Source organism: Xiphophorus hellerii, chromosome 13, assembly GCF_003331165.1.
Source record: "Xiphophorus hellerii strain 12219 chromosome 13, Xiphophorus_hellerii-4.1, whole genome shotgun sequence".
NCBI classification, from domain to species: domain Eukaryota; kingdom Metazoa; phylum Chordata; class Actinopteri; order Cyprinodontiformes; family Poeciliidae; genus Xiphophorus; species Xiphophorus hellerii.
The window spans coordinates 4,844,968-4,869,794 of record NC_045684.1 but is presented as its reverse complement, the minus strand read 5'-3'; the positions used below and the strand labels follow the sequence as shown (position 1 = coordinate 4,869,794).

The 24,827-nt window shown below is 37.9% G+C and overlaps 4 protein-coding genes across 5 annotated transcripts in view; 1 reads left to right on the top strand and 3 right to left on the bottom strand.

Moving 5' to 3' along the window:
- Positions 1 to 10,007, bottom strand: part of tmem65 (transmembrane protein 65) — a 29,918-nt gene extending 19,911 nt beyond the window's left edge. Inside the window, exon 1 of the mRNA XM_032581421.1 lies at positions 9,374 to 10,007. Coding sequence (XP_032437312.1) covers positions 9,374 to 9,668 — 295 coding nt within the window. The 5' untranslated portion in view covers positions 9,669 to 10,007. The remainder of the gene's footprint in view (positions 1 to 9,373) is intronic.
- A 453-nt stretch (positions 10,008 to 10,460) lies between these two features.
- On the bottom strand, positions 10,461 to 17,251 carry rnf139 (ring finger protein 139). The gene is made up of 6 exons (XM_032580879.1): positions 16,692 to 17,251; positions 14,854 to 15,509; positions 14,534 to 14,681; positions 14,336 to 14,442; positions 13,220 to 13,471; positions 10,461 to 13,127 (listed from the first exon to the last, which is right to left on the bottom strand). The coding sequence occupies exons 1-6, from the start codon at positions 16,852 to 16,854 to the stop codon at positions 12,348 to 12,350; spliced, it is 2,106 nt and encodes a 701-aa protein (XP_032436770.1). The 5' UTR covers positions 16,855 to 17,251; the 3' UTR covers positions 10,461 to 12,347.
- Positions 17,252 to 17,818: 567 nt separating this feature from the next.
- On the bottom strand, positions 17,819 to 21,817 carry tatdn1 (TatD DNase domain containing 1). The gene is made up of 12 exons (XM_032580880.1): positions 21,596 to 21,817; positions 21,080 to 21,145; positions 20,589 to 20,638; positions 20,399 to 20,462; positions 20,112 to 20,255; positions 19,945 to 19,987; positions 19,438 to 19,523; positions 19,302 to 19,342; positions 18,954 to 19,030; positions 18,558 to 18,628; positions 18,114 to 18,240; positions 17,819 to 18,013 (listed from the first exon to the last, which is right to left on the bottom strand). The coding sequence occupies exons 1-12, from the start codon at positions 21,666 to 21,668 to the stop codon at positions 17,911 to 17,913; spliced, it is 945 nt and encodes a 314-aa protein (XP_032436771.1). The 5' UTR covers positions 21,669 to 21,817; the 3' UTR covers positions 17,819 to 17,910.
- A 62-nt stretch (positions 21,818 to 21,879) lies between these two features.
- ndufb9 (NADH:ubiquinone oxidoreductase subunit B9) lies at positions 21,880 to 24,710 on the top strand. Of its 2 annotated transcripts, none has more exons than XM_032580881.1 (4): positions 21,880 to 22,030; positions 22,788 to 22,980; positions 23,404 to 23,517; positions 24,325 to 24,710. In XM_032580881.1, the coding sequence occupies exons 1-4, from the start codon at positions 21,942 to 21,944 to the stop codon at positions 24,454 to 24,456; spliced, it is 528 nt and encodes a 175-aa protein (XP_032436772.1). In that variant the 5' UTR covers positions 21,880 to 21,941; the 3' UTR covers positions 24,457 to 24,710. The 2 variants fall into 2 exon arrangements, with proteins under 2 accessions (XP_032436772.1, XP_032436773.1); XM_032580882.1 differs by having other exon boundaries at positions 21,898 to 22,018.
- Positions 24,711 to 24,827: the final 117 nt, after the last annotated feature.

The window sequence follows — 24,827 nt, the reverse complement described above, 5'->3', positions numbered from 1 at the left end:
TCTGCTCAGTTCAAAGCGACATCATGCTGTGGTTGGCCAGGCAGGCTCCACAACAGGCCTAACGATGCAGCTGAGGTTTTGAAAAAAAAAAGACCTAATTTATGTGCCGATCAGCACCTTTTCAAACTTCTTAGCCGCCAGTCAGCACCTTCAAACTGCTTTCCCTAAAGAAAGTGTCTTTATCTGTCTCAAATCTCAGGAAATCAGTGCTGCGTTCAAAGCTCTGCTCAGTGTTAGTACTACAGAATGAGATGAGATTGACAAGTTTGTCACAGTGTGTCGGCACCATATTGTGAGTGAAATGCTGAAAGCATACTGCAGTGACAGCAGGCTTGGTGTTATACCTACTACAATAACAAGAATTACCAATAGTGTTGTGACAAAAACACAAGTTTAATGTTCGCTGTAGAAGAGAAAAGATCTCAACACACAGCCCACTCTGATAATTTAACAGACATAAAAATAAAGTTTGGATTTCAAACTGAAACTTTATCAGCTAAGAGCCAGCTGATTTCTTATTCCTCCGAACATCTAGGATAAATGTCAGGGTTTTCAGTGGGAAATGTTTTGAGCATGTCGTCCAGCCTTTTCTGTTGGCATGACAGGCAGTGTAGGAGAAACTGCCTGAGGCTCCCGAACTGCTCTGATGTGAGCCCAGCACTAGTCCAGAAACATCCAGCCATGAGCTAACGCTAACCGAAATAAACTGAACAGTGGGGTGACTGCTACAGAAACATCGAATCCTTTTCTTTTAGTTGCTTTAATTAGATGTAGCCTCACTCTGCTCTGGGATTATTTTAACTGAAATGTTCCTGCTTGGAATTAATAAAAGCAGACAGGGAGAGTAAAGATACTTCATTGATTCGACCGTCTGCTACAAGCCCATAGACAATCTGCCCTCATTCCTACCAAATGTTTGTTTAAAAACTAAGCCTTCATTAACCTGAAAGCCTGAAAAGCTATAATTTTCGACCTAATCCAACCCTTTATAGTATTTACCGCAACCGTGAAACAAAAGTATAGTGATAAGCTGTTTGTTCCTTGAACGAATCAATGACTATCAATAAATCTTAAAATATGATGATATGCTAACACTATTATTTTGTGCCATTCTGTAGTAAAACTGAACCGTTTTTTGTAACTGCTGTACTCGAAGAACCTTTTTTTTATAAAGGTTTGAGATATATTTGTGGACATAACTGTAGGCATGATCTATACTCAAACAATTTCTGACAGTTCTTTCTGTTCCTCCTCCCTCCAGTGGAGACACACCCAACTTGGCTAGAACAAAACCAAACATTAACCAGCTAGCGTGAGACTTGACAATGGAGAAGGGGAATTTTTCTTATACCTGAATCAAGAGTTACAATGCACACTAAGGGTATGTTCACACTTGATAGTCCAGTAGACTAAATTCAATTGTGGACGAAAATTGAAACATTTGCAACATCTGTCAAACAAGCCAAATGCTTTGAAAAATATGTTCAACAGGTTGCATGTGGTGGTGCTGGACCAAGAACCAATAAAGGAAACAACATGAAAACCTCTGAAGAAACACTGAACACAACTTCCTTCTTCACAAAATGTAAGCAACGATGGGACGGTGGCAGATTTTAGCCATTGTAGAAATTCTCTTTTGTTGTTTGTAATAGACCACGAGTCATTTCTTTTGCTAGCGCATTTGTTTTTGCCGTATTTACCCAGAATTCCCTGCGCTACACTCCGCTTCCTGCTTTAGGAGCAGCCTCCGATCTACTTGGCATGGATATACGCATTCGAACTGCTAAACAGTTCACTTCGACTGAACAGAGACTCAAGTTTTTAGCCAGACCAGAGTTTGCTTTTTCAGTCCACATCAGTTTCATTGTGCATTCACTCCTCTCCAAAAGAACCAGACTTTCTAGGCAAGTGAATTGGAGTTTGATTAAAGCAGACTAAACATGAGTGCTGTGAATACACCCTAACACCTAAGACATCCTTGACTACAACTCATTGCAATTACGGTATATAAAAATATGAATAAAAATCAAATAGGAGTTTTGATATATAAAATATATCACACAAGTTTCACATTAGAAAAGTTCAAGACTATTCCTGAATACTTGAAAGCTCTAGTCTGAGCAATTCAAATTTAAAGAGGTTTGGTTTCATCATAAAAGTTCCCTTCCCCCCCCAAAAAAAACAATTCTCTCTCAAAAACAAAACCCAAGGCCATGTTCAGTATATTACTGGTCCTGGCCAACATCTTGCTGCAGCATAAACCTCTGCTGCTGTGGATTGCTGTGTCTGTAAGCTGCAGACTGGTGAGTGCAGGAAGTAGTTTCCTTTAGGATGTCACTTTGTCAATTTCAGATTCTACCATTCAGCCTTGGATTATAAATAATGATGACAAATATTTTTTGTAGTGCCATACTTCTATATTTTTGGCGACATGAATGGCTAGAAAAAGAATAAACACTGTTCTTTAATGTATATGAACATCCACTGCATCAAACCACAAACTTGTATTTTAAGAGCTGCAGGTGAACAGAAATAAAACAATTCAACCTGTTTTTTTGTTTGTTTTGTTTTTTTTCCCTAATGTTAAGACCCCATCATCTCAGAGGGAATAGTTAACATTTCAGGGCTGGCTATCAGGAGGAAGGTTTATGTAAGGAGTGAGGAAGGCTCCAGGTGAGAGGCGGGAAGAAGAGGAGCTGATTTGCATGAGCATTTCATGGAAATGTGGTGTTTATTTAAATAATACAAGCATTGGAGACTTTTTGTTGCTTGAAAGAGAAATATATGGAGTCCTGATGTTTATACACAGATATTAAATTTTCAGGATTTTCACAGGAAACTTCTGATTCCAGCGTTGCTCTGACATCTCATAACTAGAGATTTATGTCAACCTGTAGCTATATGTAGTAACAAAATGATTCACAGTTGATTACCATAGTAAATCAGAAGTTGTTTTTTCAACACTGTCAAAACAGAAGATAAACCAACCGCTGCAAATTCAAAAAATATGTGGAACAACTGAATATGGTGCCTATCTCTGCCTGCAGAAACAGAAAAGAGAAACACCCTTGCACTCATGGCACGTTTGTTGCATCAGTAACCAGCCTCAGGCACCACTAACGTACTCAACTGGTGCATCTTGTTTATTGTATGTCTGTATAGTCTCTGCATTAGGTGAAATTCTCTATTCATAGCAGCACAGTTTAAGGACTTTACATTAGCCTTTAATAATAACCTTTTACCAGTGAAGTAAAGTCCTATTCATAACCTAAAATCCCTTGTGATGCCACCCAAGCTGCCTTAACTGGAATATTCTAGAGCATCATTATGTACATTAGAACCCAGCAGAGCGGCTGCTGCCCATATGTCAAAGCAGCATGAACAATTGCAGATTCCCACAGTGATAGGGCATTTTAATTGGACTCAGTGGGACATCTTGTCAAGCTGGAGCAGACACAGAAAAAGACAGAAGCTCAATGGTAAACAACACAGATACTGTATATTAACCTTTTAATTTGAATGAACCTGAGTTTAAGCTCAAGGGTCATTTTTCACTGCAATCGTTCTGGTGAATCAGTCAAAGTATTTCCACCCACCAAAGCGACACTTCCTTTGGTGTCCTAATAAAATCTCCTAATTCCTTCTGAGAGGAATTAGGAGGTTTGGACAACAGCTTTAACGAGATGTCATGGAACAAGATCTACGGATTTTAAAACAAAATAATATTTCTTCCCAAACGGAGGTCTGTCTAACTGCTGTGTCAGTCTAACTTCTTAGTAAGAGTGTCAAATAACAGGAAGCATTTTCTGAATCGTTACCCTGTTGCACTAATGGCGTCCACAAACAAAGATCATTGTCTGCTGGAGAACGATGATGGCAACATCCTTTCAAATTACAGTTGCAGAATTTTCATACCCGGAAGAAACACAAAATAAGAACAGACAAGATGTTTTAATTAGAGCTGCCAAAAACAACTTTTGAACTGAATTGCTACTGACTAGCATTAGCAGCTGCTTTTTAAATAATCTGAACTGTAATTGAAAAACTATAGCTAAAAAGCAGAGCTAATTTGACAAGTAAAAGCTGAACTACATTATACTAAACACTGATTTATTAAAATAGTTTCAGATTTATAAAACAACAAAAACATGAATGTACAATATGAATTTACACTTGCGATAGAAAGGAAAAGAGGCTCTCAAGAGATTTTTTTTTTCTCCAGATGTTTTTTCCTAACTGCAGCTCCAACTCAGTCACAGCTGGTCTGTCACCATATGACTTGACAACAGACTCAGTGTCTAATTTTAATGATGCTCCAACTAAACATGAAAACATCTTTGTTTGCTGCATTTTAATTGTACTAAAAAATGTCTCTGAAGCTGTGATTTGCTTTTTTTAGACTTTTTGTTACATCCAACTTGATCCCAAGATAGTCGAGCCAATTTAATGCATTAAAGAAGTTTACAAAATGTAGAATTATTGTAATTTAGTAAGTACTGTGTCAGAAATGTTTTGGAGCTCTGAAGTAAACATTTTCACCCTCTTCACTGCTCCTGGGTGGCATTTAGCTCATTAGTTGTTAGAGTTAAAGGGGTTGAAGTTGCTTATTAGCACAGACGTTCAGCGCCAACGTCTTTCTCTACACAGCTACACGGTCTAATTAGAACATTGGACAGTGCAGCAGCATGATGTACAGCTATAGTTAATGATGTTGCACAATAACACAGTAAAACGGAGCCAAGAAGATAGCTCACTATTATAAACTTGAACATAAAGAAATCTCATTCACTTCCAGGCCAATTTTGTCTTAAAATTTTTGCAATCACTCAAATTTAAGATTCAAGATCATGGGACCAAACGTGTGGGTTGTGGCCAAGACTGCATGATGTGAAGTAAAGATGTATGATGTTATCAGTCCTGATAATGCCACATTTACATCACTCCTCTCCGTTTCTGCTGTGCCTCTAACGCTATGTGAACTTTAGGATATTAGGAACTATTTAAAAGTCAGAAATGGGCATCTACTGCAGTTGAACTCCAATCAAACAAATATGTTATTGGCATGCAAAGTGTGAATGACCAGTAGGGGTTAGAACCACTGCTGCCTGTAGATAGCTCAAATCTGTGAATACTCTGTCTAAAAATTATTTATTTTAAAGTTCAACACTAAATATAACCTTAATACGCACTACCACAGAAGCTAACATCAACAGTTTTTTCTTATCTCCATTATTGATTTAGTAAGTATTATTGACATTACAATAAGCACCAAGAAAAACAGATGACACTCCTAGATTTGCTGATTTACGCTGATTAGCATGTCAAGTAACAACATTGTGCCAAAGTATTTCAGCTTCTCAAGCTACATGTTTTTCCCCAATATTTTAGGAATGGTCTGCCAAATGAAATACAGAAATATTTTGTAAATAATTTTGACTTATGTTTCATATAAATGTCTGTGAATACTTAACCACAAATAGGGTGGGGTCCACTGTACGTTGGCAAATATTATTGCATTTCAAATAGTATTTTACAACACTGATATTGCTTACACGTGCAGGTTTTTAATAAGTATAATGGCAGAGGCATTGGTTTGGAATGAATCATTTTTAATCAGTTTTGACAGACCATTTTGTCAGTACAAACTAGTCAATCATCGATCACCATTGTTTGTGGTGAAACTGTCATTTTATGTCAGCGGCGCTGTCAAATTGGTAGTGCATCATCGGCATGGACAACATATCGGCAGTGCCACATTTCTGCTGTAAGCGTACGATGTCTGAGAAGTAATTTGCTATTGTTTGGGTCAAATTGTCTCTAAAGGGACTCTTTTCACCAGTTTGACATTTACTGCTTTACAAATCATAAAATGCCAAAACATTGTGACCTTCTGTGTTAACTTTCTAGGGACTCAACACAGGGAAAATTAATCTAATCTAAACTACTTTTTTTTTTCCATTTTCTCAAAATGGAGAAAACTTATTAAAAAGTTTCTCGACTTTATTAAAAAGATTCTCAAAACTTTTTAATAACAGTTTTGAGAAACTTTTATTAAAAAACATTCTCAGCCAAATATATCTATTCTTTTTAATTCTTCATCACACATTTAGAAATGGATTTGATATGAAATCTCTTACACAACACACTCTGCAAAAAAACTAAAAAAAAAAAACTGTTAAACCAATTTAATTCAAAAACACTTTATTGATTCCAAGGAAATTAAATAAATGGGTGAGGTCGAGAGTAGCAAGGTAATGCATTGATGTTGGGTTCATTTATGAGTCAACCCTGAAAACAACAAGAGTACAAAACATAATACTGAGTCTCTGGGTAATTAAAACAGTCTCTGAGGAAACATCAAAGCTGTCTTTCAGATTGAACATACAAGCTTCTGTCCTTGGTTCATCAATGTGTAAAAGAAAACTCTGTTATTCATTGGGCAGTAGATAAATTACCAGGTGGAAAAAGACAACATTACCTAAAAAAAAAAGCTGAATTTTCGTCAATTTAATGAGCAGCTGGGGTGCACGGTAATAATGAGCTGTCTTGTGCAAAATAAAAGGATAAAGACAGTGAGGAGGTACAACTTTATCTCTTTCAGTTAAAACGACACATCTGCAACAGTTTCAGTATTATATGACTTTTGAATAAGACGTTAGATGTCGGGTAATACCATACAGCAAGCAGAAGAAAAACACATGATTCAACAAAAGTTATTAAAGATGAGAAAAAACTGGTGAGTTCAATTCAGATTCTCCATAACTGGCAGGTTTGTCAAGTGTAAAACTTACTAGTCTCAGCAACTTGGAACAAATCTGAAATCCATATGACATAGACCAACGCATAGAGATAAAAATCATGACTTTTTTCCAAGCAAAGAACATGCAGATTTTCCTGAAGTTTTCTACTACTGACTCAGAAGATGGTTTTAGTGTTTTGGACATTATGATGAGTCACTCTGGTCTTGAGACAAATTGCCTTAAGAGCAAATGAAAACAGCAATGACTTCACAAAACAGTCAATGTTTCTACCTACTTCCACAGTCTTGAAATAGAGCTGGTCTTATGACTGAGTAAACAGATTATTGTAGTGAAAACAACATATTCTTCTTCCAAAGCAGGAGGGTATGAGAATCAGCATCCTTTGCTTGTTCCATGTAGGGCAATTTGTGAGCCAGAAAAGAAAGAAGCTGAGAACAGCTTGGCACAAATCCGGGAGAGAGAAGAACAGCCAAGAAGCGCAGTAAAGCTCACAAAGATTTAGTAATGGTGGGCGACGCATCATAAATGGGCCATAAATGACTTGTAGTGCTTGGACAAGAAGGTGTAAGATTGCAGCTTTCACCCCTCACTTGCATGGAACTCCAAAGGGTCCACAATTTTTTAAAAATCAATAAATGTCAACTTACATGTGTCAAAAACTAATTAAAATGGAAACAAGTAAATCATTTATTAAATATGTGTAATTAAATTAGTCTCATAAAATACTTTATTTGCTATAGGCCAGAATCAATAAGCAGTGAGTATCAGACTTAGCTAGTAAATATGATTTGTCAGTAAAGGTCTTATTGTGCAGGTTAACCAATCAAATGTTCAGATCTACATGGTGAAATACAGTGATATTTACATTTATATATACAGTAACTCCAAAAATATTCATAACCCTGACAGAATTCAATTTATTTTTCTAAATAAATTTGTTTCTCAAAGGATCAGGATCTCTTTATGGAATAAAAGACTTAGAACTGCCTTGTTGCTGAATTGTGCTACACAAATAAACTCGACTTTACTCTCTGAGAATAATAAATATGGATGCAATATATATCAGCATTAACACCAGTGTAATTTTTAACATAATGGTATCAGTTCTATAAGTAAAACTTATAGAACACTGTTATTGGCTGATATTAATAACAGTGTTTATTTTTATCTTGGTGTTTGTTTCTCAGGATGTTAAGGGGTTTACCCATGTGGTATTTGTTTAGTGATAGTGATGTAGCCCAGGACTGGGGTGTGTTTAGCTGGTGCAGAAAAGCAAGGTCACCACTGTGGTCATTTTTTACAGTGTTGAAAGGTTATTAGACATTCAATATTGGCATTAGTTTGATATCAGACCAAATTTTCATTTCTGTGCACCTCTAATGATGAAACCATATAAACACAGATATCAATTTTGAAAAAAGAAATTTAACATTTTTAAAAAAAAATGTATACTGAAAATTGCTTAGAGATTTCTAACAGTCTATAAAAGAAAATGTATTGGCACTGCAGCAATCTTACCCTTCTAATAGCTGCTGGGGTATTTTGACAATTTGCCCTTGATAATAAGATCAAAGTCTTTGAGATTGTAAGGTGTGCTTGCCATCACACTAATCTTAAGCTCCTCTCACAGGTTTTCTACTTGTCTTATGTTGGCCTTTCCAAAACGTACAAGTTAGTTTCATTTTAAAGAAAACTTGTTAAAATTAAATGGTTACTTTCTCCCTAAATCTGCCTGCTGTATGAATAATTTTGGACGTAACAGTATGATATTGACGTTTATTGTTTTTACTTTTCTTAACAAAGTTGTGTTTTAGTTTTATTATTTATGTATTTAGTCAATTATTGTCATGTCATGATAATTATTCTCACTCAGTTTAATCTGAACACCAAGAGAAATAACTATTTAGAATTTTTTATTTTATTTTGGGACTTCTGGTACTGGATGAACAACCTTTCTGACGGACTGGAACAGTAGGAGTGTCACACTCTGGGTCCATGTCTCCAGGTCTAGATATAATTCAACATCAACCCTGGTCCTGAAGGTTCAATGCCCTCCAAGTTAAACATGCAGGGAAATGTATCTTGAGGAGCAGGGATGGAGAAAAATTACAATTTACTTTGTTTCATATCAAGACACATATGAATGCTTCTTCTGCTAGTGTTAATGCAAAATTAAGTTTTGCTTTATGGCCTCCAGTGCCAACTTTGCAGTTTATTGACAGACTGGTTACTGTTTATGTGTGAAACAATCCCTTGTGCTTTAAAGGTTTAGATTCACCACTAAAATTAATGCAAGTTCAACAGCAACCACTTGATGTTATCACGTTTACATCAGTATGTCAACTCATTGCAAGCTGAGAGCTTGATCTTCTGATTTATTGCAGCCTCTATGTATAGAATTTCATTTAAACTTCAGCACAAATAAAAAAAAACACGTTGGTTAAATAAAATTTCCTGCCGACGGAGTAGAGTTTACCAACAATGGGTAAAGTTTGCACCCTGCTGTGTACAATACATAAACTAAAGCATTTTATTTCACTCACGTGGGCCTCCCATCAAATCTCAGTTTGTCATGGAGCTGGCACCTTTAATACGAGCTGTTAATTTCTTACCTTGAGCGATTGCTTTGGACTCGAAAATCTGAAGCTCCTGCAGTAAACACGTCCTCTCATTCGGGTGTAGACGATAAATGAACTCTTTGGCCCTTTTGGGAGAGTTGAGCGGCTCCCTGGGCTCGTTCCTCCCATGTGTTCCCATCCAGCGGCACGGCGAGTGTCGCGTTGTCCCCGGGAGTCTCAGCGCCACAACCGCCGCGGCTGGAGACTGCCTCAGTCCCGACGGTAACTTCTGTACAGTCGGCCAGAGAGCTTTCCGCAGGCATACCTTAAGCATTGTCCCGGTATACATAACTAAGTCAGATTATAACATGTAAAACCTAATTTATTTGAGGGTTCTTCGAACGGCAAGGTACGAAGACGACTCTCCGCTCCACCAACGACTGGCGCTGGGGCTCAAAGTTGCTTGTTGGTCGGTCCTACTAGCCTCATTCGACGTCAACTAAAGAATGAATTGACGACTTTTAAAATCTGTAAATCCCGAGCAACACGTTAAGAAAACGGACATAGTCTGTTTTCGCGCTGTCCGTCGCCCAAACCTCATAATCTCCTAGAACTGGGTGGTCAGTTTAACACACGAAGTTCAAACCGCAACCGAACTGGAACTACAAGAGTCAAGTCAGGAGGAAAACCGGAAGCTGTTGATTCAGAGTTTAGAAGTAAAGCTTAGTGTTTCCGGTCATAATTTTCATAATAAATTTAAACATTATTTCTAAGGATAGATAATTTTTTTGTCGTACTTATATTGTATTTTTACATAGCCAGATCTTTGAATGTATAGCTATTTTATTCATTTTATCAAAAACGAAGACCTAATTATTTGTTTCTGTCACTTAAGAATTTCATCCAAAATTTAACAATCTGCAAAAAGTTAATGTTTTCGAAGTTCAAATCAAGTCTATTAAGGAATTATGGTAATACTGAAACGTTACCTGTATGGTGGAACAGCACCCTATAGTGGCTAATTGAATCAACATCTTTATACATTACATTTTACAGTGGGTTAGTATTTATTTAAGAATGGAATGTTAAAAAGAATTGGGGAAATCACAGTAAAAAATTCCAATAAAGACAGTGCTCAAAATGCAATATCAAAGACAATTTTATTTACATAAGTCTTTTTAAAACAAAAGGCAAAATTAACAGCTTTTACCTTTCAAAAAGCTTTAAGATTAAACTAACAAACAAAATCCTTCACAGCTCGAGCATATTAAAAAGCACGGCTTTCCAATCATATTCCCTAACACTTGATCAGGTTCCTTGTAGGTCATCCTCATCTACCAGTCTGTATGTGTTATGATCATGAGCTTGTAGATAAACCCTCACCGAATTCAAGATTATTAAATCTTTACCACAATACTCAGATTTATGCTTGAAAATATTTTTCAAATCAATAAATTCAATGTTAAGATTTCTAGGTACTGAGGTTGACTATATTCTAGTTTCAAGGCAGAAAAAATAAAGACTTTTCAGTCAACTTGCCTTAGTCATGTACCAGGCGTTAACATTTTTTAACAGTAAGAAATATTGCTCAAAATTGCAATGTATATCATAGGGTATATGACAAAATATTTGCAAAAATCATAAAACAGTGGTAGTTTTAGAAGCTGTGGCTGCCCCCATTTTATTGAAGAAACTCCTGCAGTAGAACTCGAGACAAGAAGCTGAAGCTCACCCCATCAGCCATATTGCACAAGGGATACATTGAAAAGTAATGATATTAAGAAACAAGACTGCATGTTTAATGACTGATATAACCATCTGGAAAATGACATCCATCCAGCAGAAAAATATTTCACCTGATATTTTAAAAATACTTTTTCCCTTTCAAGTAATGTGTATACAACAGTTGGCAATTTTACCATCATTTGTTTTTTAAATTGCAACTGATTTTCTTTTTCTAGAACCAGTAGTCTTACTATAAGTAAGTCGTTCTGTACCTGAAACAGGCATTTAACCTAATTTAATAACTTGTGCAGAAAAATGTAAATATTAATAGAAACAAATCACCTGAAACCTTTAATATTACAGAGAACATGTGCACAGGTTTCATCATATGTACGACAACGTACACAGTAAGTGAGGTCACAGAAGAGACCAGTAGTAAGCAATGAGAGGTATATCAGGGACTACAGTAGCAAGTTAATCTTTAATCAGACGAACCTCGGTTTTTCCACCAGCGAGTGCCTTCACACTGGCCTATTTCACAAGGATTTTGCTTAAAGGACAAAAACACTGAGTTCACAACAAACCTGAGCCAATCAAAATCTACAAATTGTTGAATGATAGGAGATCAGAGCTGGTATGAGATGAGTTTCTGCAGCTTTCACAAAAACCAACCACAAGAAACTCATCAAATCAATTACTTATGATTGAAAACTGATTATTTTTAGAAAAACTAAAACAGCAGGTTTGTCAAAGGACTAAGGTGACAAATGAGAGAATGACAAAAAGGAGAATGGATCCAAAACTAAACAGATCAGAGAATTGAATAAAAAAGTATTTAAATTATCCAGCATCTTCTATAAATTACAAGGGAGCATGACTATTTTAAGTCACTGTCTAAGCACATTAAATGTCGGCACATATCCCAGAGGCATCCTGATAACACCACTTCCCTGTAGGTCTTCAAAGACGAACCTTAATAAAAACTGATTTTTGTATAACCGCGTCAAGGCAATGAGAACTTGAATTTTTTATGAATTTCTGATGACTTTTCAATGGAAATTTTAGAAAAAGAGCAACATGAGTTTTTGGTCTACATCTTGCCCACACTTCCACTCGACACACACACACAGACAGAGCAGCTTTTACTCTTTCCACAAGCCCTTATAGAGTAAAACTCAAAAGAAACTAAGGAGAAACAGAGAGACTGGGATCCCTGACAATTTTCCGAGAACAATTTAAGTGTTCTTTTTAACTTAAATATAATAAAGATATAGGTATATTATTTTCTATAGATCCTCTCTCATCAGTCTTCTGTAGAGTCTGTGTCGTCATTGATATACTCTTCTTCTATCGGTGTGCTGCCATTCTGAGTCCCCCACTCGTCCTCGTCGTACTCTATGCTGTCATTGTCCTCCACCAAATCGTCGAGCCCCGCTGGTCCTCCAGCGGCATGCGCCCCGGCTACAGCTCCGTTTGGCACCAGCTCGGCTACCGGCTGTCCGTGCGGGTTTTCTCCTTGAACCGGCGGGCCTGCTGCAACGGCGTCCTGCGGCGCTGCGTAGCCTCCGTTGTTGTTGGAGAAAGCAGCTCTGTCTCGGCCATCGTCCTCGATGTAAACTCTCTGGTGGCACATGGGGCATGTGTCCTGGATGTAAAGCCACTTCCTCAAGCACAGCGCGTGGAAGTGATGGTGACATGGCGTGAGGCGCGCTGAGCTGGCAAACTCCTGGTAACAGATGGCACACACGTCCTCAATCTCCCTCAGCTGGTCGCCTCGGACCTCTGGCAGGGAGTTGATCTTCTTCACGGCGGTGCGTCGGTTGATGAAGGTCTTCCAACCATTCTTGGCCTGAAGGTAGATGTTGAAGTAGGCGTGCAGACACATCATGCAGGCACGGATCTTGCTGCCCTTCTCAAACATCATGGTGTAGGCGCCGTTTCCAAACATGATGACACCGAACAGGAACTCGATGATGTTGCCGGTGGAACGCACATAGTAGACATAGTCATCCAGCTTCTCCCAAAGTACATTGGAGAATCCGTCAACCATGAAAAGACCGTAGACCGTTAATGACACCACAACCTGAAGCAAACAGAGATAAGAACATGAAGCAGTTTAACCATTTTAAACAGCAACATAACTAATGCTAAAAGACTAAACCTTTTGGCACTCACCTTGAGACAGAGCTCAACACAGAAGGCTGTGACGGCGAAGAGCCAGGTGTTGAGAGCGTAGTGATGCCAGAGGGTGAAGCTGAGCGCTACGGGAAGTACAAAGAGGGCCACGGACACCAGCAGAACAGGGAAGTGGCGGCGAAAGGAAGAGACGTGCGATGCGCTGAGGGACATCAGGACGGGGTCGGTCATGCCGTGAATAAAGTGCAGGATGGCAGTCAGTAGAAGGCACATGTTTCGGCTCAAGCGGACCTTGGTGGAAAAGTGACGCAGACATTTTGTCACCAACACATCGTTTCAGACAAAAACTCAAGTGCCACTATCTTCCTCATGACCTTTTATCCCATTTCAACACAGCCAAAAGGTTTTTATCTTACAGTGGAAAAGAAAAGTTTGAAGGCCATTTGTAATGTCTACAGTTTTAGGTTTTGTACCTTCATTCAATAACATCAATGCTTTAGGTTTTGAAACCTTCAGACACCTGGGTGAGAGAAAAACTTCCTTCTGTTTTCTTGGACTGGTTTTACTGCTCAGTAGGACCAGCTGAAAACATAATTATGGTTGGAATGAAAGGTTTTTTTTAATCCTGATAAAATGAGAAAAAGTTCTACAGGTATGAAAACATTTACAATGTACTATAAGTAAGAAGGCAATTGATAAGATATTAAAATGAATGAGACATGGTGATGTTCGAGTGGAGTTGTCAAGTTGTTGAAATAATAGGCATTTACTCAAATGGTTCAGAAAGGAAAGGGGACGGACATCCAGCAAAGGTTGAGTCAGCCACTGAGTTGTTGAGTTCAAGATGAACAGCCTCTCTAAAAGGTTGTTTGTCCTTTTACATCTACTCCACCCTGCACCCTTTGTCCCAGATTTTAATTAAACTGATGTATATGAGTGTGTTTGCAATGTAAACCCTTTAATTGAATCTTTAGATTGAACTTTTAATCTGCGATTACTCATATAGGAATATTAGGAGACAGAAATCTTCATCCACACATCCCAAAAAGTGCTATAAAAATATAAGAAACCTAACAGATAAAATTGAAAGCAAAACTTAGTATAAATATCCTGTTTTAGCAAAAATACACGACTCTTGAATCCTGTGTGACATACCAAACGTTCCTCTGGATCCAAGCTGCTGAGGCCAGTCTGTAGAGCCAGAATAAAGAACAGAACAGGAGCCACAAAGCCTAAGCGCTTATCCTCTTCCTCAGTTGAACCTGGACATTTCAAAAAAGATAAAGCTCAAACCCAAGAACCATTTTACAAAATTCTGTGCACATGCTTCTATAACACAAACAAAGCTAATACCTATGAAAGCTAGGATGCTAAGGCCGAGGTAGTGTGCCATGGAGGAGATGACAGCACTCATGCCCAACACGGTCAGAGTGGAATCGCATCCAGAGATGATCAGGTTGCTCGTCAGATCCCAGAACACGTCCCAGCTGAACAGGTAACCCTAAAAACATCCAAAAAAATGGTAATGAGACAGTTCCCCAAAAACTGCACAGCAGATTTAGAAATTAAAAAATAAAAAATTAAGAATTTAAAACACCTGCACAGCTTAGGAAACTATTATTATTTTTGTTTTTTACTAAAATGTTTCAGGTACTAAGGAAAAGGCTACTTACTTGTGCATCAGAGCTCCCCTCTGTAGCTCCACCTGCTGCATCCCCACTCTCCTTCCTCACCGCTCGCACAACATAGACCAGTATGAGTGCCTGGGCGGTGACCCGGCTCAACCAGAACATTCGTAGGACGTCGGGAAACCGGATTCTTTTCCATGTGTCTTCCAGCAGAAGCTGAAGTCCGTAAATCCTGTACATGTGCCGCACCAGCAAGTAGACGTACCGACACGAGTAGTAGAACCACTTCAGCCTCATGGCTAGGCAGACAGCTGTGTTTAGAGCGAGCGCCAGGCCCGAGACAACCGCCGTCATGTGCCTGACGTCCGCGGGAAGCTCAATCATCATCCCCCACAGAGGGATCATGATGTCCAAAACCACCAGAGCCGCAAACACTGACTGGAGATTGAGCAGGAACACGTATCCAATGCCAAACATCAGCTGGACAGCGGCCATTCCAAGCCAGAGCGTCGTCCCATTTCTGGGCAGCAATCTGAACCCCAGTGCTGCTTTGCAGTATGCACTGTAGAAGTCTACGTGTGAGGTGGCGTAGTAGTTTATGAGGACTGCTGCCAAGCCAAGGAGGACAGCAAGGAAGAGAGTGTAGAACTTGAACAAGGCTTTCTGGGAGAGCAGCAGCACCACAGTGGAAATGAGGACACCTGAGACAAACAGCATACCACACACAATGTAAGCAATGATGATGAAAATCTTAATTTCACAATTATTTTTTTAGGAAATATAGAAAATTGCTGATTTTCTGTTCTCTGTTGCTATTGTAGATTTATGTCTAGAGGTTATAAAGGTAAATAAAGTGAAATAGTAAACATGATTATTGTTTTAGGCATTATCCCCTCTGTCAGTCTGAGCTTGAGAAATTTTGCAAAGGAAAAGGAGGTACATTTCTGTCTGTTAATGTGCCTGGCTGGTAGAAAGTACCCCCAAATCGTATACTTCTAATAGGTGGATCTAAAAGGTGGAGTGTGCATCATTAACCTTCCAGATCACCATTATGCACTACTTTATATTCCTCTGTTACTTTAAAAACCCATTAAAATACAATGAGGTTTGTGGTAATGTGACTTAAAAAGGTGTGAGTTTTTCTAAACGCTCTGTAAACGTGTTTTTCACGGCTTACAACCAAATTAAACACACAAACAATTTCTTTGGCCACTTTATACCAACTTTAAATTAAAAATGTTGCTTTGAGATTAACTATCACCAAGAGGTTTGTACCATAGCCCTGAACCGTTCAAAGGTCTCCCACGCGGTAGCATTATGTAATCTGCCTGTTAAATCCATAGAAAAAAACTTGGCTATAAAACAAGAAAAAAAAAAAACATACAAAAAAAGCTACATTAAAATGTGTCATTCGAAACAACGCACCAAATGTTGTACTGGCGGTAGCCTTAGCTGTGTAATGTAACAACAATATGTAAACCACGTTTTTAAAAAGTTGCAGCATAATTTGTAAAGGCAGAGGTTTTGGACAGGCACAATGTCAAGCTACCAGAATACCCCCAACAGCTATTAAGAACGGTGAGTCAAATATCGACACTGCACCTGTGGCTATACTATTTGCATTAGCAGTAACCGAGAAAGTCAGAGAGCTGTTAACGACAGAGCCGAATGTATAATAAAGTATGCAATCTAGCTAAGCAGTTAATCAAACAGATCTGGACTGAATGTGTGCTCCTGCTGGTAGTTAAGTCGGCTTTAATCGGTCTGACAGGTGGCAGACCAGATAGCGCAGCTTCAGTTGGCTAGCTTAGCTGTTAGCGCTAGCTGTTGCTTGTTGACATTTACTGGAGGCTCTTGATCTCTACCCTCTTAAAAATACTTACCCAAAACTCTGACCAACACTTTTCCTGTTGCCCCAGCCCATCCCGATCCCTGGTCGTAGTAAGAGTTAAAAATGACGTCGATAGTAAAAATACATGGAACTCTTAGAGCCACGTCTAGCAACGCTAAGGCCTGCTGGCCTAACCGGGCTTGAGTGGACGCCATACGGCTTCGGAGGTGGAGAACTAGTCCTGGTCAACTCATAGAATCCATGTAATATGAAGCTGTGCAAAAGTCCTCCAAACAAGCGCCCCTCTCCTTTCCAGTTTCGTTTCGCTTTACATTTATTCGGGAGCTGGCAACCTGCTGCGGCTCGCCATGTTAGCCCAGCTCAACCTCCTGTTGCTTCTTCTGTTTCTGTTAAACGTTAAGCTCCTGTTTTCTTTTAGACGTCAGCCGTTTAGATGTCAGGGTGTTCCATCAGATCCTGCGCTGCATAGTTCCAGAATAAACTGCGAAGTTGTCAGAGAAACAGGAATTTCCTTCAGTTTTACTATGAGACAGAACACTGAAGTTGCTGGCTTATTCAGGCATTACGCTACGTAATATCAGCGTCTGTGGGTGTGGCAGATGACGTAACATATTTCACCAAACTATTCTGTCACCCACAGTTTAAAATTATCACATTACACAAAATAATTTTAAAAAGGGTACACATTTTAGATGTTCTTGAGGACGAACATTTAAAATTTCTGATAAATTATTTCAAATAAATGTAGTAGCTATATCTATTTTTTTAAGATATTGAATGTATGCTCACATTTGAAGCTAACAATTGAAATAAACTTGAAAAATTTTATTTGGACTTAACTTGAACAGCAAGACACAGGCACCTATAGAAAGCTTTGTGAAAGGTCCACCAACAATCTATATGTGGGAGACCAAAGCCAGCAGAATTTAAAGTTTAATTAAGAATCTAGCTATACTAAACATGAAATTTACCTGTGTTAAGACAAACTTTTTTGTCATTATTTGAGAATGGTATGATAAAAAAAGATGCACTGTTGAAAACAAAAAGAACATAGAAATAAATAAATGTTGTCCCTCTCTGCTGTACAGCAATATGCAGAAAGGAACCAGTTTTTAGTTGGTACAACAGTAATATACAGTATAATAACATAGCAAAAGATTTCATTTTGGAAAATGGCAATGTTTAATCCATACATTTATTGAGGCACAAAATATGCATGCATTTATGCACATCTCTATGTGTATTTATCATCAGCTAGAGCTGAAAAATACTTTGATGGTGTTGCTGTAAATTGTGTTGGCTAACTCCACTGGATCCTCTTCCCTTGCAGCTGCAATCACCTCTAAAACTTGTCTGAAAAAAACAAACATTTAAAGACTTGATAAGTATAGAACTCATCCAATGAGTTTCACAAACAAGGTAACTTTTGTTACTCATCCATAGAGATACTCACATGATATGACAGGGTTCATTTCGGTCTTTCAGGCAGTGGCCTGCTTCCCATTTCTTCTTTGTGGGAAATGTTGTTTTAACATATTTGGAGCCAGCATGAGTGTTCTTCACACCACACCATGGAGCATCTGAAAGGAAAACAAAGTAACGATCCAGATGCAATACTAATATGCAGGTTTAATATCCTAGATTGCAATCCAAGTGTGCATTTTCTATGTGTCAAAATATTTCACTTAAGTATTTTATGAAAATTAAAAAGTAAAGTAACTGGGACTTCTGTTGTACACATCACATCTCTCAAATTTTGGAAATTCAGAACTGTGGTAATGTTAGATATGATAGCAACATATGATATAAGGATAAGATATCCATGATTCAGTCATCTTCTGACAAGATGAAAACAACTATATATATATTTATACATACACAACAATTGTTTACTCACCAGTTTCAATCATGAGTCGCTCAGTGGGGATAGCCTTCATGGCTTCCATATTAGCCTCTGTTTTCAAAGAGCTGAGAAAATGTAATATTGTTAATTAAAGAACTGGATATGATAAGCAGCAGTGTTGTTTGTACTATGCTCCTACAAGACTCCGCCAACATACCAGGGTTTTTTTTACATATTTACAGAAAATATTATATTTTTACAAATTTGGAAACTGGTTCAAATGCCCAGTAATTTAAAACAACTTAATTTGCTCTCTTTACTTATATCATATATTATATGATCTGTTGAAATATAAGAATTGACCTAAACTTAATCTTAGAGTTTCATTCACGGAGTCAAGTTTTTAACTTTTGCAGCCACACCAAGCATCCTGTTAGAAAATCTTCTCACCATCCATTTATTCCAATATAAAGATCCAGGTCAATGAGTGCTGCAGCATCCTCTGCTGTCCCATCAAATGAGTGGACCTGAAGGAGAACATATGAAACATCTCATTCTACATAGCTTACATACCTGTCAGATTTTCTAGTTTTACAGAAATGTTTTGGAAAAGAACTTGTCACAAAAAATGTGCCTTTTACACATTTCTTTTGAAGGCTTTGACATAAAAGTGTGATTCCACAGCACAATAAAATTCTAAACAAAAAGTGTATTAATGATGACTGCTTCCAAAAACAAACAAAAAAAAATTACACCAAAAAGTAGATTAAATAAAACAGCAATCAAATCTTTTCTCACCACTCCTCCAACACATCTGTCTCGATTTCTCTTCATGATATCTAACAAAAAATAAATAAATAAAAAATGGAGAGAGTTATTGTCATCATTAAAATCAATACTTGGCATGAAATGCTTGACTACTCCATAAAACTACCAATGAATTCCTGATGGGAGTTTCTGCAGTGGAGGAACATGGGCAACTTGGTCTCTTCTGCCAAGTCAAACTGCTTCTCAAAGTATCTGGAAATAGAACCTTGAGTAAATGAATGAAACAAATGACAGTGCACAAAGAACCAGTATCATTGATTTATTTATGGAAACTGGACCAAACATTCATATCTTTAAATATGTATTTGCAACTAGTGCTGACTTGCTGGTTATATGTTTACATCAAGCAAATGAAAAACAACCTATATAGAATCTGAAGTTAAAAAAGGATGCACACTTTCCTTTTGTAAAAATTTAGCAGAATATTTCTTCAGAATAAAATGCAACTAATACTGAAGAATTTTTATATTTTTCTCAAGTTATTATGACAGATATGGCTGAATTAAGTCCCAGTTATAGACATGAAACTAGATGACAAGTCAGTGTTTTGTCCAGATACTAAAATTGTTAAATTAACCCCAATGTATCTTGCAATAATAACATAAAAACCTACTTAAGTTGAGTCTCTTTTGGGCAAAATTCCAATCTGTCAAAATCTGAAACAAGAAAATAAAATAAATCACCACTTCCCTGGATCTGAAAGTAACAGCAAAACAATTGGAATAACAGAAAACGTCTCAGGGGAAGGAAAATGTTAGCTGAGTTATCATTTAGACTCACCTAGCCCACACTCCCCAATGGCCACCACTTTTCCTCTGTGAGCTGCTGCCAGCTCATTCAGCCCAGAGAAGTACTGTGATTCTCCATTCTGCTCAAACTCACTGCAGCGGGTGGGATGGCAACCAACTGTGCAGTAAAATTCACCTACAATAAAAGGGGAGCTAAAATTGGTCTGGTTCTGGTCTGGAATGAGGGCTATGGAGAGATGTGATGGATTTGTCTGTATGTATGAACAGGGTTCTGTTCTCTAACATTATACCAAAAATGTTCTGCTCTTTTGCTGTTACCTCGGGTCTCAGCCAGTTTAACAGCTTCCTTGCTGTCTTCAAGGTTCCCTCCTGTGATCATAAACTGAAACACAGGAACAGGTTCACAAGTCCAAAAGGACAGAATGCATGAGACCAAAAATGTCTGCCATTATGTAGTGCGAGCTGCACTCATTTCCTCCTCCATGAGACTTGTCAATATGTAACATACCTTTTCAACACCAATTCCAAGAGCTCTGCCGATGATCTGATCAAAGTCATCTGTCAGAAAAATTGACAAAGTTTAAGCTGATCTAGACACCTCACATGTTAAATTAGGGTTGCACCAAAGCAGGAAAACATGTGACAGCAGTGGTCGAATGTCATGATGTCAACATGACTTACTATAAACACACAAAAACTTGAATAAAAGTGTTGATGTTAATAAACTTCAGGTTTCCTGTAAACATAGATGCCACATTGTAAGTAGTCTTTGCTACTGATGAAGAACACCTAAACAGAACCTGTCAAACAACATGAAGTAGGCAAAAGGATTTTCAAAAATTAGCCAAAAACAACTTGATGACACAGTAGAATTATGGTTTTGGAGTGACCTAGTCAAAGTCTGGGTTGAGATGCTGTGAGGTGGTTCAATTTATTTTCCTACTCATCGATTGTCTGCACGTGTATCTAATTAGGTTCAGACAGTGGAGAATAACTCACCGTCATGTTTTTGCTTCCCCCTGTAGAGTCCTCTGAACATGGGATCAGTCAGGTTCACACCAATATCTAGACATAAAAAGGGTGGAAATAAGTCATTATTTAGCATTCAGCGTTGTGATATTGGTCATTTTCCTGATATATATTCGGCTCATTAACGTGTTTATGGTGTGGTAATCTAAAAATCAAGGGAATTTTGCGTGAACTCTAGAAATGCAAAACGGCAGTAGATGGATTTGCTCTGACAAACGGACATATGCAACGATTGCTTACTTTAAAGCATAATCGCTTTACCAAGAGTAACAGAAATAGTTGGTTGGATTAGCTTAGTGTAGGAACTGAATATTTAAACTTTAGTGTTCGTATTCTTGAACTCTGTTACAGAAGCTTCAGCTCTACGTACAGCCAAAGAGGTAAACTGCGTTAAACCACCACTAAACCTGGCATCAAACAAGCGAGCACAATGAGTCAATCACTTTTATCTACGTTTTTAATTAACCAAAAACATAAATGTCTCACCAATGAATTTATACTGTGCCATGGTTGTAATAGTTCTGCAAAGAGCTACACACGCAGCCCTCACTATTCCCATAATGTCGCTTTACCGTAATAACGTACGCAGGAGTAAACAACTTTTCTGAAACACTTGGCTAGCAAGTTCTAATATCTTATTCAAATGACACAGACTAATTTAAGCTGCCAACATACGAATGCACTCTTCAAACACCTCTGATTAAAGGATGACTACGTATATAAGACATATGTATGCGCAATATTTTGGCATTTACGATAATGACGCCGAAAAGGCACAAAATCCCAGAATCCAACGCGCTGTTCTGTGGGAAGGTGACAGCGGACGGCGAAAATGGCGTCTGCTTTTCTTACTCACCAGCAGAAAGTGATGAGACTTTACAAGAAGTCTTTAAGGCACCTCGAATCATGGTGTGTATTTAGGTAAGATCGGAGTTTTTTATTTATTTAGTTAACAGAATAATATGGTTCAAGTGTTTTGGTGAGAGCAGTTGTTCTTGCTTCTTGCTAAGCTAACAGTGAAGCTAGGTTAGCTACTTGTTGTTAGCGCCCCAGGTCATTCATTGACATGTCATCCAAGATGTTGTGTTGTTTTCATTGCTGTCACATATACAGGAATATCACCCAGTATTTGCAGCTTCATCACAGGGTTGCTTTAATCTCTATTTTAAAGGACTTTTGAGGAACTCACTTGGTGTTCGCTAGCATCCATTAGCTTCTACTATTATTATTTATGCAGAAGGGGGACCTGAAGCTCCGAATGATTAAACGTTGTTGTAAACCGCCGTAGGTTTATGTAGCTTTCCAGAGAAAATAATAATTTTCAACTTTGCATATAAAGACGTTTCTGTAAAACGTCTTTATTTTAAGGTACATGGTGAAGTGACAAGATGCATGTTTTTTTTATTTGGTTGGTCCTTGGCAAATCAATGTTATAATTTCATTTAAAAAGCTTAAATGCTACAGTTACAGTTGTTACAAGATATATCAGATTTGTTTTATATTTGTAATAAGTCATGATATTATAGTTTTACTTTGAAGTTTTTATAGGCCAGCCAAACTGTACCTTTACTTTCTTGTTGTAGCTGTCATTCAGGTCCTTTATGTTTGCAAGTCATACTTGATATTATTTGTGTAAAATGTAAACATTGAAGCTTTGCATGGTGTTTTTCTACCACAGAGACAAATACCGTTTCTATGCCTGCATTCTCCGGGCTCGCTTTGACGAGAACAAGAATGAAAAGGACATGGTGAAGGCCACTATGATGCTAAAGGCAGGCGAGGAGGAGTTCTGGGCTAACCAACATCCCCAGCCTTACATCTTCCCTGACTCTCCTGGAGGAACCTCCTATGAAAGATATGAATGCTACAAGGTCAGATGGGACCAAACCAGAAGTGGTGTGAATAATGCTGTTTAGTTGTTGCTTGAGTTTTCTTTTTGTCTCTCTCTCTCTCTTTTTGTTTTTTTTTTCAGAGTAGAAATCTAGCTCTTTAGCCAGACTGTTCGTTTAGAACGTTTTTCCGTTTACCTGACTCTTCAGTATGATACTGATCCCTTGTAACAAGTACATAGAACCCTGCTTCCAACTAATGGAGACCATACTTTTACAGGTTTACCTTGTGTTTCTGTAGCTAACTATTGACATGCTGTACCTGCAGCTGAACTGTAGGTAGTTTGTAGAAGCATCTTGGTTCATTTTAAATACTATTATTGCAGGTAAAATATACCTTTACAAGGTAGGCAGACCAAATTTGATGTATTAGTGAATGATTTAAGATGTAGTTTGTGTTTGTAGGTGCCAGAATGGGTGCTGGACCATTGGCACCCCTCAGAAAAGGCCATGTACCCTGACTACTTCTCCAAGAGGGAGCAGTGGAAGAAGCTCAGACTGCAGAGCTGGGATAGAGAGGTAAGCAGGGCTTACATTCCTTTTTCACTTATCTTTAGGAAGTGTATCTTGACATAAGAAGTTTGTAAAGAAAAACCAGTGCAGTCCTAATCTATTTCAAATGTGTATTTGAGTCTGAAAATTGTGTGTTTTCCCTTAAAATGGGACTCTTTTAATGTACCTCTCATGGGTGTCTTTTATTTTGATGTAAAGTGTTTTTTCAAATAATTTTTTTTCTTCCTGTCTACATAAATTTGGCACATTTAACTAAATAGGCATTAATGCATCCACAAGATGGCATCAAAGTTTAATGCTAAAAAATGAAGTAACATTTTTGTAAAAAAGTAGACGTGCATCTCATTTATAAGGTTGATGTAAAAATGCCACTTTTTTTACATTGCTATAAATTATGCTTGTGTATCAATTAATTTAATATAATGAGTACATTAATTAGGTTTCAGGCAAGCAACTGTAATGTATTAAGAGACTTTTATAGTCTTATATAGAAAATAATGAAAACTTATCAATTATATTATGGTCTGTTTCTTTGAAATATTTCAACAGCTAACAAATAACTTCTACTTAAAATTGAATAAATGTCTCAGGAACATGCTTATTTCACATTGTAGGATACGTTTGTTTTGAGAAAATATTCTGCTTTAATCTAGTTTACCAGATTAAACATTAAAACTAGTGTTTTTTAGAAACATTCTAAAAATAAGGGTAAATGTATTTAATTGTCTCACATGACATGGAAAATAACATGGAAGAAACAAAACCGATGCCCGATAAAAGTATGAGACAGTTTTTGCCTTTGTCTGCCTCCAGGTTGCTCAGCTGGAAGCCGAAACTCCAGCTGGTGGCCCCAGGACCGAAGCTCTGCCTCCTGCCCGCAAGGAGGGTGACCTCCCCCCTCTGTGGTGGCAGTTTGTCACCCGCCCACGAGAGCGTCCCACATAAACACCTCACCTCTCCTGAGATTAGTCAGTCTGGCTATCTGAGGGAAAACCTGCCCAAACACACAATGAGAACACCAAGACTGACTGACCTCCTGGTACAATCTGTCTGAAGAGTCATGCCTGATGGAGTTCACCTTTACAGGCTGCACCACTAAGTTAACAACCTGTCTGAATTCACAGTTTATGACTCTGAAAAGTTCTGTAGATGTTCAAATTAATACCTGTAATTAATAAAGAAATGTATAATCAGTTTTATGTATTTGTCTGATTATACAACTAAAGGCATGCCGTTGAGTTGGCTACAGTAAGTTCAGAGTTGGTGCTTAAGGAAAATGAGACAAGTTGATCAATTGGGGGAAAAAAACATATATT

Coding starts and splice junctions, on each gene's coding strand:
- rnf139 (XM_032580879.1), bottom strand. CDS start 16,854: ATGGCGTCCACTCAAGCCCGGTTAGGCCAGCAGGCCTTAGCGTTGCTA. Junction 14,682..14,853: donor AGGGGAGCTCTGATGCACAA/GTAAGTAGCCTT, acceptor GGATGTTTTTAG/GGTTACCTGTTCAGCTGGGA. Junction 13,472..14,335: donor TGGATCCAGAGGAACGTTTG/GTATGTCACACA, acceptor TTTTCCACCAAG/GTCCGCTTGAGCCGAAACAT.
- ndufb9 (XM_032580881.1), top strand. CDS start 21,942: ATGGCGTCTGCTTTTCTTACTCACCAGCAGAAAGTGATGAGACTTTAC. Junction 22,031..22,787: donor GAATCATGGTGTGTATTTAG/GTAAGATCGGAG, acceptor TTTCTACCACAG/AGACAAATACCGTTTCTATG. Junction 23,518..24,324: donor TGCAGAGCTGGGATAGAGAG/GTAAGCAGGGCT, acceptor GTCTGCCTCCAG/GTTGCTCAGCTGGAAGCCGA.
- tatdn1 (XM_032580880.1), bottom strand. CDS start 21,668: ATGGGAATAGTGAGGGCTGCGTGTGTAGCTCTTTGCAGAACTATTACA. Junction 20,639..21,079: donor GGGGAAGCAAAAACATGACG/GTGAGTTATTCT, acceptor TTTTTCTGACAG/ATGACTTTGATCAGATCATC. Junction 18,241..18,557: donor GCGACTCATGATTGAAACTG/GTGAGTAAACAA, acceptor TTTTCCTTTCAG/ATGCTCCATGGTGTGGTGTG.